Genomic DNA, 14,773 nt, shown 5'->3' with positions numbered 1-14,773 from the left:
GATTATTTGTAAAGCGCTTTGAGCACGTTGAGTGGATGTCGCGCTATATAAAAGCTCAATTTTTAACATATTATTTATTAGTTTTTATTTTATTTCTTTTATTTTTTTTTTATTTGTGTGTGTTATATATATATATATATATATATATATATATATATATATATATATATATATATATATATATATATATTGGGAGAGGGGGGGGGGTGTTCGGGTTAATTTCCAGTCTTTACCATCTGTTTCTCAGAGACTCTAATAGTGACCTCTCGTCTCAAACCGGTATTAAGTCGGGATGATTAAGATGCTGCAAAGGGAATTTGTATTTATTAAACATCAAACTTGCCTTGAGTTTGTTATGCTTAATAGAGGAGAAGGAATATCATAATTTACTGTGTTAAATACCAACGTTTCATATTTTTGACCAGTTTTACAATAATTTGACTTTTGAGCATCTGGTCCATCCCGACATAATACCGTTTTGAGACGAGGGGTCACTAATTGGGGTTTTTACATTATGATTTTAAAACTTTCAGGGCAAAAACACTGTTGTAAGAAAGAAAGAAATCCGAAAAGTGTTGTATCTATGTAGCATTACCAGAGACAGACATGCATTAGATGGGCCGTTGCCTGGTGATACCCATACCTTTCGGATTACAACGGAGGTCACTGGATAGTTGATGAATAATCAACAGGTCTGGGGGGGGGAAATCCCGATCGCTCAGTTGGTAGAGCACTCGCTTCACGCCCAAAGGGACCAAGATCTATCCCGGAGGCAGTCGAGATTTTTTTTCTGACCCCCCCCCCCCCCCCCATGTCCATCCATCAGTGAATGGGTAGCTGATTCCGTTAGGTTTGGCGAAAATGTACTTAGACTAGCGTCTTATCCAAAGGACAACAAGAAATTGCTATTGTTCGTATCACGCTATAAAAACCGTGGATAAACTCCGGCTCCATGGACCGAATGACTCTGAAGGACTGCTAATCAACAGTTCTCCTGTCCGATCATCAGTGGCGGCAGGCTGATTGTTTTTTTAGATGTTCTTTTCATGTGGTTTTTCTTTCTGCTTTGCCAGGCACCTCTTTCTAGTGTATATTTTACACCAGTGCCTGCTCCCGAATTTGTAATTTTGGTGTTCTCAAGACGAAATTGTACCTCTTCGTTGTCGCCCAATTCACCATAATAATAATAAAATATTTTGGAAATCTATATTCTGTGTCTCTTTTTCAGAATCTATATACATATATATAAATATATAAATATACATATAATAATAATAATAATAATAATAATAATAATAATAATAATAATAATAATAATAATAATAATAATAATAATAATAATAATAATAATAATAATAATTTAAAAATAATAATAATAATAATAATAATAATAATAATAATAATAATAATAATAATAATAATAATAATAATAATAATAATAATAATAATAATAATGATAATACACATTTATACAGCGCTCATTCTCATGAAGAACACAAGGCCTGTGCACTTTAAGATGAAAATTATCAAATTTGAATATATATATATATATATATATATATATATATATATATATATATTGATATATATATATATATATATATATATATATATTTATATTTAATTATTTATTTATATATATATATATATTGAAGACAAACCTTTCCTATACTTAGTTTTTATATGTCATCATACATTCTCTTTAAAATGTATAACCAAATCATCTTGTATCCTTACTCAATCCATTGTTTACAAAACGATCGGACTGTATAAATACGTATGTTGTAAGACAGGCAATGTATTCTTCTCGTCACGGCCCCGGAGACGCATGAATGTCAACACCGTGCAGATTCGATTCGCGTTGTCATGGGAATGGACCATATCGGCTCATCAAATTCAATATCCCGATCATTGTTCGATTTTTAAAAAACGGAAGCTTCTAATTTTATTACGCAAAATATACACCTGTGGCTATGTGGTCTTGTGGTATGACACTCGCTTTCGGATATCGGAAGGTCCTGGGTTCGAGCCTCGCTCGGCATATAGTTGAGTCCTTGGAAAAATTCTCTTTACTCATATTCTGTCACCGTACTCATGTTTAAAATGAATACCTGGCCGTTAATAGCGTTGTGTCTGTCGGAAAAAAAATATTGTATTATCGCCTACAGGCGTCATGTCTCGTTCTACATGTTACGTGTTGTTGTTGGTCAGGGACCCCTTGTAAAGCGCTTTGAGCACGTTTAGTGGATATTGCGCTATATAAAAGCTCCAATACTGTGTGACTACAAGTCCATTGGTAAAAGAGACAATATGTAAGTTTAGAGCCTCCTCCAAAGGATCAACTCTTTTCAAAATCTTGAGCATCTTTATGGCGCAATATCAACTTTACGTCCTCAAAGAGCTGTTAAAAAGTGTCTACTCATGTTCAGTCATACAGGTTAACTCACTCAATCCAATAGAATTTTGCTACTTTTCAAAATAGAAAAAAAATGTATAAAAAATTAGCATGAGCATAGAAAGAGGTCTAATTTTATTCAACTACCATTAACATGTAAAAATTAAAAACATTAGCTTTGATACTACGCCTAAAAATTTTCTCAGAAAAATGTAATACATAGGCATGGGGTAAAAGTAACCCGGGTAAACCACGGATATAGTCGGTGTTAGGGTTGAGTGAGTTAATCGTTGCTGTTGACTTGGAATTATTGTAAAACGCTTTGGATACGTTTGGTAGACGATGTGCTAAACAAACTCTCAAACTTGTTTTTTTTTTCAAGTTAATCATTCTAAATGATGAAGTCTAAGCAAGCAAGAAAGAAAGAAATAACAAATACATTTGGGTTATGGATGCGAGGTGTTTATTACTCACAATAATAAATAATCATTGATATCTAAAAATAGTATAGTTAACTCCTATAGGGGGCAGCAGTGTGGCTCAGCGGTACGGTCTTTGCTTCGTACCCGAAAGGTACCGAGTTCGAGCACCCACCGCCGCTGCGCTGTGTGGCCTTGAGCAAGTCACCTCGCCTTAGCTCAATTTGCGCCGCTGCACTAGGCGTCTGACGCCTGGGTTATTCCAGTTTTCCCTTGGAATAGACCCTAGAGACAAATTTCCCCTATGGAGTGAATAAAGGGAATTTTATTTATTTATTTATTTCATATATATATATATATATATATATATATATATATATATATATATATATATATATATATTACAATATCAACAATTAATTTTTAGTCATACACATAGTTTGTATTCTATTGACAAATTAGTTAATATATTTCTAGATAGATATTTGCAGAGATATTTACAGACCTTAATTGATATTTATTACAATATTAACAATTAATTTTTAGTCTTTCACATAGTGTGTATTCTATTGACAAATTAGTTAATATATTTATAGATAGATATTTGCAGAGAGAAAAGTCTAGTTGATGACTGAAGATCGGGCACTGGTTTAAATGGATGGGGGGAATGATAAATCGGAGAAAACAATATGAAGTAACGAATTAAAAAGACTATAACATCTTCGGGAAAATAATAAAATACAAAAACTTTTCGGGCTCAAAACACTTTTTCAGCTTTTAACAAAATTTTTAAAAAAATATGAATCCAACACTTAAATTCTAGATTGACGTCAAACTAATAAGTAATTTCTCTGCCATCTTTTTACATTTTAAGTAATGTGCTCTTTTATGTTTTGTAAACAGTGTTCAAGCTAGTTGTTTTCATATAGATAGAATGCGCTTGGTCAAGGAGTTCACAACATTGCCATCCGGAAGTATAACGGACCAACACGCAAACTCTGTGTAACCATGAACTTTTATAGTCTGGTTAATACAGTTTAGTGAGAACAACTCACAAACGCGGATGGCAAAAACAATAACAAAGGCCTGAGTGACGTCATCTTCGAACTATATATACATAAAACTGAGCATTTTGTATTTTTGAATCTTTAAAGATTATTTCTTGTGAGGATTTCTTGAGGATTTACCTGTTAGAAAGGTATTGGTGTGTTTTTGATAAATTTGGCCTGAATTTTTTTTGTAGATTATCGTTAAGATTTCATAACTTAGAATGATGAAGATGAAGATGAAAGATAATCTTATTATTATGATGTCGATGAGGATGATGAGAAAGACAATGATTATGATGATGATTTTAATGCTGAGGATGATGACGATGATATTAATGATGATGATAACAATGATGTTAATGCTGCAGATGATGCTGGTGATGATGATGATGATGATGATGATGATGATGATGATGATGATGATGATGATGATGATGATGATGATGATGATGATTTTGATGGTGATACAGCACTGGAATGTCAGGGGTGAATACTGTTGGTTGGGATAACGATGACCAATTATATGACATTAAAGGGAGGTAATCCCAACAGAATATTTATTTACACTGGGATTGAGTCGATCACAGGTCTGCTTGTTTCGAAACGGTTTAAATAATAGAATCGAAAAGAAAAATAAAAACAACAACGACAAAAATGAACCCCCCCCCCCCCCCCCATCTCGGAAAAAAAAACAGCGGTATTATGTCAGGGTTATCAACAAGGCTGCCAGATGGCCAAGTACGTAGCCAGTTTGGCCAAAGTTGGCCACACACAAAGAATTGAGTCTCTATTAATTCCAATGGTTAGAGTGTTCATAGTGTTTGGCACGTAATGTTGTATTTTGGCCACTTTTGATGTCGAAACTGTCCACGAAGAACTCTGGCCGTTTTTCAACCCAAAGTTTGTATGGTATTGGTTAGGTATAGATAGAATGCGCTTGGATAAGAAGCTCACAATATTGCCATCCGGAAGTATAACGGACCAACACACAAAACTCTGTGTAACCATAAACTTTTATAGTCTGGATAATATAGTTAAGTGAGAATTACTCATAAACGCAGATGGCAAAAAGCAATAACAAAGACCTGAGTGACGTCATCTTCGAACTATCTATAGACCTAGTTGGTACTGTTGTTGTTGTTAATTTTGCTCTTGTTGTTGATGATGATATTGTTGGCGTTAGTGGTGGTGATGGTGGTGGTGGCGGTGAGTACTCAAACATATCCATTAGTATAAACAGGTTCTTGTTGTGAGTGAGCTTGAGAGTTTGTATGCTGATGACTGTTATAGTTGGTGTTGTTGTTGTTGTTAGATGACGTAACAGCTGCTTGTACTGGCCCTCCATTCGTTGCTGAAGAATTGATGGTTTCCCGAAGGTTCTGTCTTTCCAAGAATCGAACAATGAGACGTGCGGTCGAAACGTACACGGACGACTGGGGGAGACAAAGATGATAATATTGGATTAGAACAGGAATGCGCTTGACTCTATCTAGACATTGTAAAGAAGATATAATAGATATTATGTTAATTTAGCGTATGGTCACATTACTGATAAAACAGAAACGTGTGTTATGTTACCGTAAGGTCTCATTGCAAGATCAAAAAAGTGTGTTGTTGTACCCTATTGTTGTATTGCATGATAAACGGTAGTGTCTTAATTTACGATACAGTCGCATTTCATGATAAACGCCAGTGTGTTAAGTTATGATACTGTCGCATTGCATGCATGATAAACGATAGTGTGTTAAGTTACGATAAGGTCGCATTGCATGATAAACGACAGTGTGTTAAGTTACGATACTGTCGCATTGCATGATAAACGATAGTGTGTTAAGATACGATACGGTCGCATTGCATGATAAACGATAGTGTGTTAAGTTACGATACGGTCGCATTGCATGATAAACGATAGTGTGTTAAGTTACGATACGGTCGCATTGCATGATAAACGATAGTGTGTTAAGTTACGATACGGCCGCATTGCATGATAAACGACAGTATGTTAAGTTACGATACGGTCGCATTGCATGATAAACTATAATATAGTGTGTTAAGTTATGATACCGTCGCATTGCCATGATAAACGACAGTGTGTTGAGTTACGATACGGTCGCATTGCCATGATAAACGACAGTATGTTAAGTTACGATACGGTCGCATTGCATGATAAACTATAATATAGTGTGTTAAGTTATGATACCGTCGCATTGCCATGATAAACGATAGTGTGTTAAGTTACGATACGGTCGCATTGCATGATAAAGGATAGTGTGTTATGTTACGAGACGGTCGCATTGCATGATAAACGATAGTGTGTTAAGTTACGATACGACCGCATTGCATGATAATCGATAGTGTGTTAAGTTACGATAAGGTCGCATTGCATGATAAACTATAATATAGTGTGTTAAGTTATGATACCGTCGCATTGCCATGATAAACGATAGTGTGTTAAGTTACGATACGGTCGCATTGCATGATAAAGGATAGTGTGTTATGTTACGAGACGGTCGCATTGCATGATAAACGATAGTGTGTTAAGTTACGATACGACCGCATTGCATGATAAACGATAGTGTGTTAAGTTACGATAAGGTCGCATTGCATGATAAACGATAGTGGGTTAAGATACGATACGGTCGCATTGCGTGCATGATAAACTAGAGATTGCAAAGAATACTTACAGCCATGTCTAACACGGTGTCCAGGTCTCGAATCTTGAAGAACTTGCAATGGTTTTTGGATGTGAACATGTAACGTTTTCCTTTATGGGTTCCGTCACTGTCTCCCACTGTGGAACAAAATGATGGGTAAAGAATCAAAATCATGTGTGTGTATGTGTGTGACTGTGAGTGTGTGTGTGTGTTTGTGTGTGTGTGAGTGTGTGTATGTGTGTGACTGTGAGTGTGTGTGTGTGTTTGTGTGTGTGTGAGTGTGTGTATGTGTGTGACTGTGTGTGTGTGTGAGTGTGTAAGTGTCTGTATGAGTGTGTGTCCCGTCACTGTGGAACAAAATGATGGGCAAAGAATCAAAATCATGTTTGGGAATATTAAAATGAGCTTTAAAAATGAGCTTAATATAGCGCAATATCCACTAAATGTGCTCAAAGCGCTTTACAAGGGTTCCCTGGTCAACAGCAACATTTAACATGTAGGACGGGACATGTCGCCTGTTAGGCGATATTACAATTTTTCGGACAAAGACAACGCTGTTAACGGCCAGGTACTCATTTTACACCTGAGTACGGTGAGAGAATGTGAGTAAAGTGCCTTTTCCAAGGACTCAACTATGCGCTGAGCGCGAGGCTCGAAACCCAGGACCTTCCGATCCGAAAGCGAGTGTGGGACCACATAGCCGAATATATAATAAGTGGGAAGATGGTGTGAGGTCTCTCTCTCTCTCTCTCTCTCTCTCTCTCTCTCTCTCTCTATCTCTCTCTCTCTCTGTTTTTGGCATTTATGTGCGTGATTGTGTGACTGTGTGTGTGTGTGTGTGTGTGTGTGTGTGTGTTTGTGGGTGATGTCATTATCTCCCACTTTGGAAAAAGTAGTGTGCAATGAATCGTAAAGAATCAGAAACAAATGTGTAAATATCGCCTCATGTGTCGCTGTTGGTCAGGAACCAACCCTTTGTAAAGCGCGTTGAGCACGAATAGTTGATATTGCGCTATGTTAAAACTCAAGTTTAATTTCCAATATCTAGCCCATCCCGACAATCAGAATCACCGTTTTGCGACCGAGGGTTACAAATGTAAGTGAGAGAAGGCCAGTGGTAACTGTCGGTTTAGCATCTATATACCGCTTCTTACTTATTTGAATAAGTCTTTTCTTATTATTTCTTTTCTTTCTTTTGTATTTACAAAGTAGAGTATGTTTTAAGTCATTTTTTATTTCTTCTGATTTTGGCACCACCTTACACTGTAAGCACGCCACGCCACTGGTGATTTTTTGTTTATTTATTGTTTCTCAATCTCCCTCGACCCCAACCATAATTCAATTAACACACCCATTGTCCTCAGTATGTAAACAATCTACTCACACGGTGCGTCCAGACGCATGCCCACGTATATTCTTGCGTCATAATGTTCGCTGTCCATCAACCCTTTGTATTTGACAATACCCGTGAACGTCACTGGTTTGGCTTTAAAGAGGAAAAGAAGAATAAGTAAAGTTATAAATTATGATTGAGATAAACAAAATAAATATGAAATTCATATTTTTTTTAAATGGTGTCTTTCCGCCACGACATCATAAGACATCGCGCCTAGGCATTCCGCAAAGGAATATTATAGATAATTCATCAAACAAGATGTCTGATGTCTGATGTCAACAGAAATCACCCATGTTGTCCAAGTATGACATTCATATAGGCATGATAAAAAAAACGTATACACTATACGAGGCACTGAGTTTAAGAGTTTTTGCCAAAATGGTGGTCATTTTCATCGTTATATACTCGTATTTGAAGGACGAGCTTTCTGGCCAAAATTTCAAATACTTTTTTCTCCAGACTACGGCATATTACTCAGAGTCCAGAAGAGTTTTAGAGTTTTTAGAAACTCCTACAAATTTGAATGAAATGCTTGTAATGTTAATGATTACTCTGGACGATTGATTAATATAGAATGACAGATAATTACTCACGCTTTTTCCTTCCGTATCTCGGGGGTTTCTGGTTGACTTTGATGGACACCCGGTCTCCGATCTGAATGACCTGGTCAAGAATTGAGTCCTTCTCAGACCCTGACAGTCTCGAAAGCGTCAACAACTGTTGATTCGTAAATTTACCGCCAGCCCCGTCTGCGCAAGCGTCATGTGACCCAGATTCCGAATCGCTTCCGGTAGAGTGGCCTCGTTTGGAAACTTCGAAAGCGGATCTAGGTCGTGAGGCTGGTTTTCCCCCGGGGCCATCTCCATTGTGGAGATGTTCCGTGGATCTGTGTCGGCTGCTTTGGCAATGAGAGGTATCTGTGGTAAGGTCGTCGTCTGTGCTCACCCCCAAAGAATATTCTAGAGACGGCTGGTATTGGAGTTGTTTGGAACTTTTTTCAGACGTGTAGACATTGGGTGGAGGTGGTGGTGGGGCAGTGGCGTGTACGAACATTGTTGTCGTCGTGGATGAGGTCTTTTTGTTTTTGTTTCGTGGGGATGTGGCCGACGATAATGCTGAATGGTTGTAGATGTTGTGGGAGGAAGTGGCACGCTTTCTATTTAGAAGATCTCCGTTTTTGGATGTACTGCCTCCGTTTTGGTGGTGGTGGTGGTAGTGGTGGTGGTTGGAAGAACCAGTACCAACAGAGTTATTATGTAAGACCCCTGTATCTAGTAGATGTAAAGAAGAACTCCTGTGAACTCTAGGAGAATGGGTAGAGTTATTTGAATGACCTTGCGATGTTTTCGCACGCTTTTGTTTGTTACTGAGTCCTTCTGTATCGTCGAGAAAGCGTTCGAGGAATATATAGGTGGACGATTTTGATTGGTCGTTGTTTGTGTTTTCAGCGTTGGAGTTTTCTTTGCCGTTTGTGGGTTGGTTGTTAGAGTCGGGCGGGTATGGGTGGTTGTTGATGTCGATCCCGCCACGATTCGTTTCGGCCATGGCTGATCTTGGTCGGGACTGGGCGAAACGGTTGTGGGGCGTAGGTTTTTGGGATGTTCTGTGGAATGGCAGAAATTGTAAGATGGAGGTAAAACAGAAAGATTACAGATAATAAATAAATGTAATAGATAAGGTCTAATGGGTCAGTGTGGCTCAGCGATGTGGTCTTTGCTTCGTACCCGAAAGGTGTGGCCTTGAGCAAGTCACTTCGCCCTAGGTCAATTTACGCCGCTGCACTGCGGCTGGTACCTGGTTTATTCCAGTCTTCCCTTGGAATAGACTCTAGAAAAAATTAACCCTATGGGATGAATAAAGGGAATTATATTTTTATTTTATCATTTTGTATAAATTATTTAACCAATTATGTCGAAGGGTTTGTCCCTGGAGTTTGAATACACATTTCGACGAGACGGTCTACCTTATTTTCTTTATAAGCATTGGCTAAGCCCTAACCAATTATAATATGTCTTGTCATAAAATCGAGCCTTTATATAGGACAATATCCACTAAACGTGCTCAAAGCGCTTTACAATGGAGTCCATGGCCAACTGCAACACTTTACATGTAGGACGTGACATGACGTCTGTTATATGAGATATTACAATTGTTTTCGAACAGAGACAACACTGTTAACGGCCGTGTACTTGTTTTACAGGTGAGAGAATGTGAATAAAGAGGAGCCTTTTCCAATGACTCAACTATGCGCCTAGCAAGACTCGAACCCAGAAGCTTCCGATCCGAAAGGGAGTGCCATATACCACAAGGCCACATAGCCATTAGCAGTCACTTGACACCGTAGCATTGCGGCTGACGCCTTGTTTATATCACCTTTTTTCTCCAGATTGACTCTAAAGAACAATGTTACCTTAGGATAAAGAAAATCTTATTGCTTGAAGTTAGAAAAAAAATAGAGCTTTATATAGCACAATATCCACTAAAGGTGATCAAAGCGCTTTACATGGGTCCCTGGTCAACAGCAACATTTAACATGTAGGACAGGACATGCAGCCTGTTGGGCGATATTATAATTTTTCGGACTAAGACAACGCTGTTAACGGTCAGGTACTCATTTTACACCCGAGTAAGGTGAGAGAATGTAAGTAAAGAGCATTTTCCAAGGACTCAACTATGCGCCGAGCCTGAGGCTCGAACCCATTACCTTCCTATCCGAAAGCCAGTGTCATACAAGACCACATAGCCACACATAAAGGAAAAAAATAACGATAAGTTTTGCATTGTAAGCTTCAATTTATTAGACGAAGACAGATACTGTGGATGTTTCGTGTTTCCCCTTTATCAACAAAACACGATGAATGAAACACTATGATAAAGTTCACAGTATTTGTCCTCGTGTAATAAATTGAAGCTTATAATTCAATAATTATCTTTATTTTTACAAAGGATAAAGAAGGTGAATTTATCCTTTAAATGAATCTTCTAGCATTCAAAGACACACCAAAATCGGATGTTCAGATTCGGGCAGTCTCTCTTACCTTGTTTCCGGTGGGGACGTATCGTTGTGGATCTGCTTCAGCTGGTCCAAAACATTTTGTATCTGACGTAATCGCTGTTTTTCCACATCGCTTGTTGCCGTGGCTCGAAGGTTGGACATGACACTCTGGGTGAAACAATAACAAAATTAATTATTCATATTTAATTATCAAAAATATTTCTCGGAAAAGGCTCTTTACTCACATTCTCTCACCGTACTCAGGTGTATGACCGTTAACAGCGTTGTCTCTGTCGGGAAAAAAATTGTAATATCGCTTAACAGGCGTCATGTTTTGTTCTACATGTTACGTGTTGATGTTGGTCAGGACCCTGTGTAAAGCTCTTTGAGCACGTTTATTGGATTATGCTCTCTCTCTCTCTCTCTCAAATATATATATATATATATATATATATATATATATATATATATATATATATATATATATAGCGCGTTATCAACTAAACGTGCTCTAAGCGCTTTACATTGGTCCCTGACCAACATCAACACATTATATTTTTAAAAAGCTCAAATTATATTATTTTTAAATAAAACTTTGAAAAAACTTTCTCGTCAATAACTTATTTTTGTGTTTCAGGTAACCAATGATTTATTGTAAACAGGCATTACAATTCGCATTGATATTGTTTCTCATCTGCACTTTCTTGAACGTTTATATAAAACAAAACACATTTTTTTTACTATTCTGTCACCAATAGTTGCTACAATCCTTTGCCTGGTCCAAGGTCTGGCATTTCTGTAACACAAGCATATGTTTTTTGTTTGTTTTTTTTAAACCTCAGGAATGAGAGACACCCAATGTTTGTCGTCACTTTGCCAGTTAAGATTTATCTCTATCTTTTAAATACGACAATAAACAGGTATAGGGATATTCATTGACCTTTAAAAAAATGAATATTCTATTTTTAAATGAGTAAATGAAAAAAATAAATATTAATAATGATGACTAAATAATTAAATAAATAAATAAATAAATAAATAATTAATAAATAAATAAATAAATAAATAAATAAATAAATAAATAAATAAATAAGTTTTTTTTAAGGAAAAAAAAAAAACTTGATTTTATATGACTTAATAACCCTGGTACACTCTTAGATAAAGGAATTTCTATAGCAATCATTGCTATCTACGAATTGGCTGCCTGCACAAACCTTTGCCTGGTCCAAGGCCTGGCATTTCTGTAACACAAGCATATCCTTTCCACTCATCAGCCTCTTCAACGTGTCCACCTCACTCTTGGCGATTTCCAGTTCTTCCTTGATGCAGATGGCCTCCACGTCCTGGCGCTCTAGTTCCTGGTATTGACAGAAATGGAGGTAAGGAAATAGAAACATGTTATAATAATCTTTCGTGTCCACAAAATGGAAATGTGTTGATCTTATAATAATAATAATATAATCTATGATTCATTTCACAATGCACACAGACATCTTTCACAATTCAATACATCAGGGAACATAATGTTTTAATGTATTAAAATTAAGACTGGTTTCAAATGGATCCACTGTTACAAGTTATTCACTCGAACTACTCACTTCTCGTCGAATACAATTTCCTTATTTTCACCTCTCTCTCTCTCTCTCTCTCTCTCTCTCTCTCTCTCTCTCTCTCTCTCTCTCTCTCACACACACACACACACACACTCTCTCTCTCACTCTTTATCTATCTATCTATCTATCTATCTATCTATCTATCTATCTATCTATCTATCTCTATCTCTCTCTCTCTATCTCTCTCTATCTATCTCTATGTCTCTCTCTCTATCTATCTATGTCTATGTCTCTCTCTCTATCTATCTTTCTATCTATCTGTCTATCTCTATCTCTCTCTATCTCTCTCTATCTCTCTCTATCTATCTCTATGTCTCTCTCTCTATCTATCTCTATCTCTCTCTATCTCTCTCTATCTATCTCTCTATCTCTCTATCTCTCTATCACTCTCTATCTATCTATCTATATATCTTTCTATCTAACTATCTCTCTCTCTCTCTCTATATATATATATATATATATATATATATATATATCTTTCTATCTATATATCTTTTTATCTATCATTCTCCCTCTCCCTCTTTCTCTCTCTTTATCTATCTCTCTTTCTCTCTCTTTATCTATCTCTCTTTCTCTCTCTCTCTTATATATATATATGTATATATATATATATATATATATATATATATATACATATACATATTCAAATTATAACGTTACAATGCTGTTTCATGCATGAGTCTAAATAAAGCACTTTTATTCCATGGTTTTTGTTTTATACCTCCCCTTTTCTCTTTCTCCCCGTCCCTCTTTCTCCCCCCCCCCCTTCTCTCTCTCTCTCTCTCTCTCTCTCTCTCTCTCTCTCTCCACCTCTCTCTCTGTTATATATATATATATATATATATATATATATATATATATATATATATATATATATTATATCATATACATAATATGTGAGCCAAACCTCAAACTGGAAATATATCATGATAAATCAAGATGCCTAAAAACAATTTTTATATTTAAAACTTAAACCAACATGAAATTTTAATTTTGTCAGTTTGAGAAATCCTATTCAATCTTCCACACTATTTTTTTTAAAGCACACACAATCCATCCTGGCCTGCTCTGAAAAAAAATAACCCAACAAGATTTAACTTTTAGCCAGAAAAATCCTCCTTCAAATATCGATCGATCTTGTACATTTTTCATTTAATTCAAAATTTAAACTGAGCTTTTATATTGCGCAATATCCACTAAACGTGCTCGAAGCGCTTGTCAAAAACATTCTAACCTGGAACTTTAATTTTGTAGCCAAAACGTATAGCATGTGTTGTTTTTTTCAAAGCACGAAACCTCCTTATCTTATAAATGCCTGTTTTCTTGCTACCCTTAAGAACAAAATTATTATTTGCTGTCAATAATAAACTAGAATGCTCTCATTCAAAGATCAACCGTTTCTGGTAAAACACACTTTATTGTAATGTTTACACATATTCAATATTATAATACAAATATTTTTATTATTATATCCTTGTTGACACATGTCTTGAAGCAACACTAACTTGAATTAAAGAAAGGCGATAGGCTTTGTGTTACTCTCTAGCGACAAGAATAATATCTATTGTATCAGAAACTTGCACAGTGGAGAAAAGGCTGGTCGATCCAGAACGCTTTGTATTGAAAGAGAAAACCAGAAAACAAGAAGAACGCAAATGTAGAAAATAGCATCTGTCAACATAGGGGAGCGAGGTACTTTTAGATTTCGAAGGCAGAATGCAAGAATATAAGATTTTTGGACACCTGAGTTTGAAATTTCGAGCAATTTTCCAATGCCGAACAAAAAAAAAAAAAAAAAAAATTAAAAAAAAAGCCGTAGAACTGCAATGGTTTTGGGTTTTTACAGAGAATACAAGGGACAGCTCGTGGAATCCGAAGGTTGACTGAATGAAGAATGTATCAATGAAGATGAGAGAAGATAGAATGAAATGGTTCGGACATGTGTTATGAGACGAGAGAGAGAGTACGTGGGAAGGAAAGTTTTGATTGATCTCTTAAATTCTTGGAAAATATGTGTGTGTGTGTGTGTGTTTGTGATTTTGCGATTGTGTGTTTGTATATCTGCGCATGTGTTAGATTGTGATATAGAGCGTTAGAGAGAATGAACCAGACAAGACAGTGAAACATATATATATATATATATAAACAGGCATAAATAAACGTGAGCATAAACGAGCATTTATGAAGCGCAATATCCACTAAACGTTCTCAAAGCGCTTTACAAAGGGTCCCTGACCAACAGCAACACGTAA

The 14,773-nt window shown here is 36.3% G+C and overlaps 1 protein-coding gene across 1 annotated transcript in view; it reads right to left on the bottom strand.

Annotated features, from left to right (window-relative positions):
• Nucleotides 1-4,084: 4,084 nt before the first annotated feature.
• The window catches only part of LOC144977439 (uncharacterized), an 18,576-nt gene continuing 7,887 nt past the window's right edge, over nucleotides 4,085-14,773 (bottom strand). The window contains exons 6-11 of the mRNA XM_078922652.1: nucleotides 12,123-12,266; nucleotides 10,952-11,076; nucleotides 8,507-9,516; nucleotides 7,902-8,003; nucleotides 6,548-6,654; nucleotides 4,085-5,296 (exon numbers count right to left, since the gene is read on the bottom strand). Coding sequence (XP_078778778.1) covers nucleotides 5,078-5,296; nucleotides 6,548-6,654; nucleotides 7,902-8,003; nucleotides 8,507-9,516; nucleotides 10,952-11,076; nucleotides 12,123-12,266 — 1,707 coding nt within the window. The 3' untranslated portion in view covers nucleotides 4,085-5,077. The remainder of the gene's footprint in view (nucleotides 5,297-6,547; nucleotides 6,655-7,901; nucleotides 8,004-8,506; nucleotides 9,517-10,951; nucleotides 11,077-12,122; nucleotides 12,267-14,773) is intronic.

The sequence above is a fragment of the Berghia stephanieae genome, chromosome 7 (genome assembly GCF_034508935.2).
Source record: "Berghia stephanieae isolate SIO BIC M18660-M18661 chromosome 7, UCSD_Bste_1.3, whole genome shotgun sequence".
Classification (NCBI taxonomy): domain Eukaryota; kingdom Metazoa; phylum Mollusca; class Gastropoda; order Nudibranchia; family Aeolidiidae; genus Berghia; species Berghia stephanieae.
Note: the sequence above shows the minus strand (reverse complement) of the source record. Positions and strands in the feature narration are given on the sequence as shown.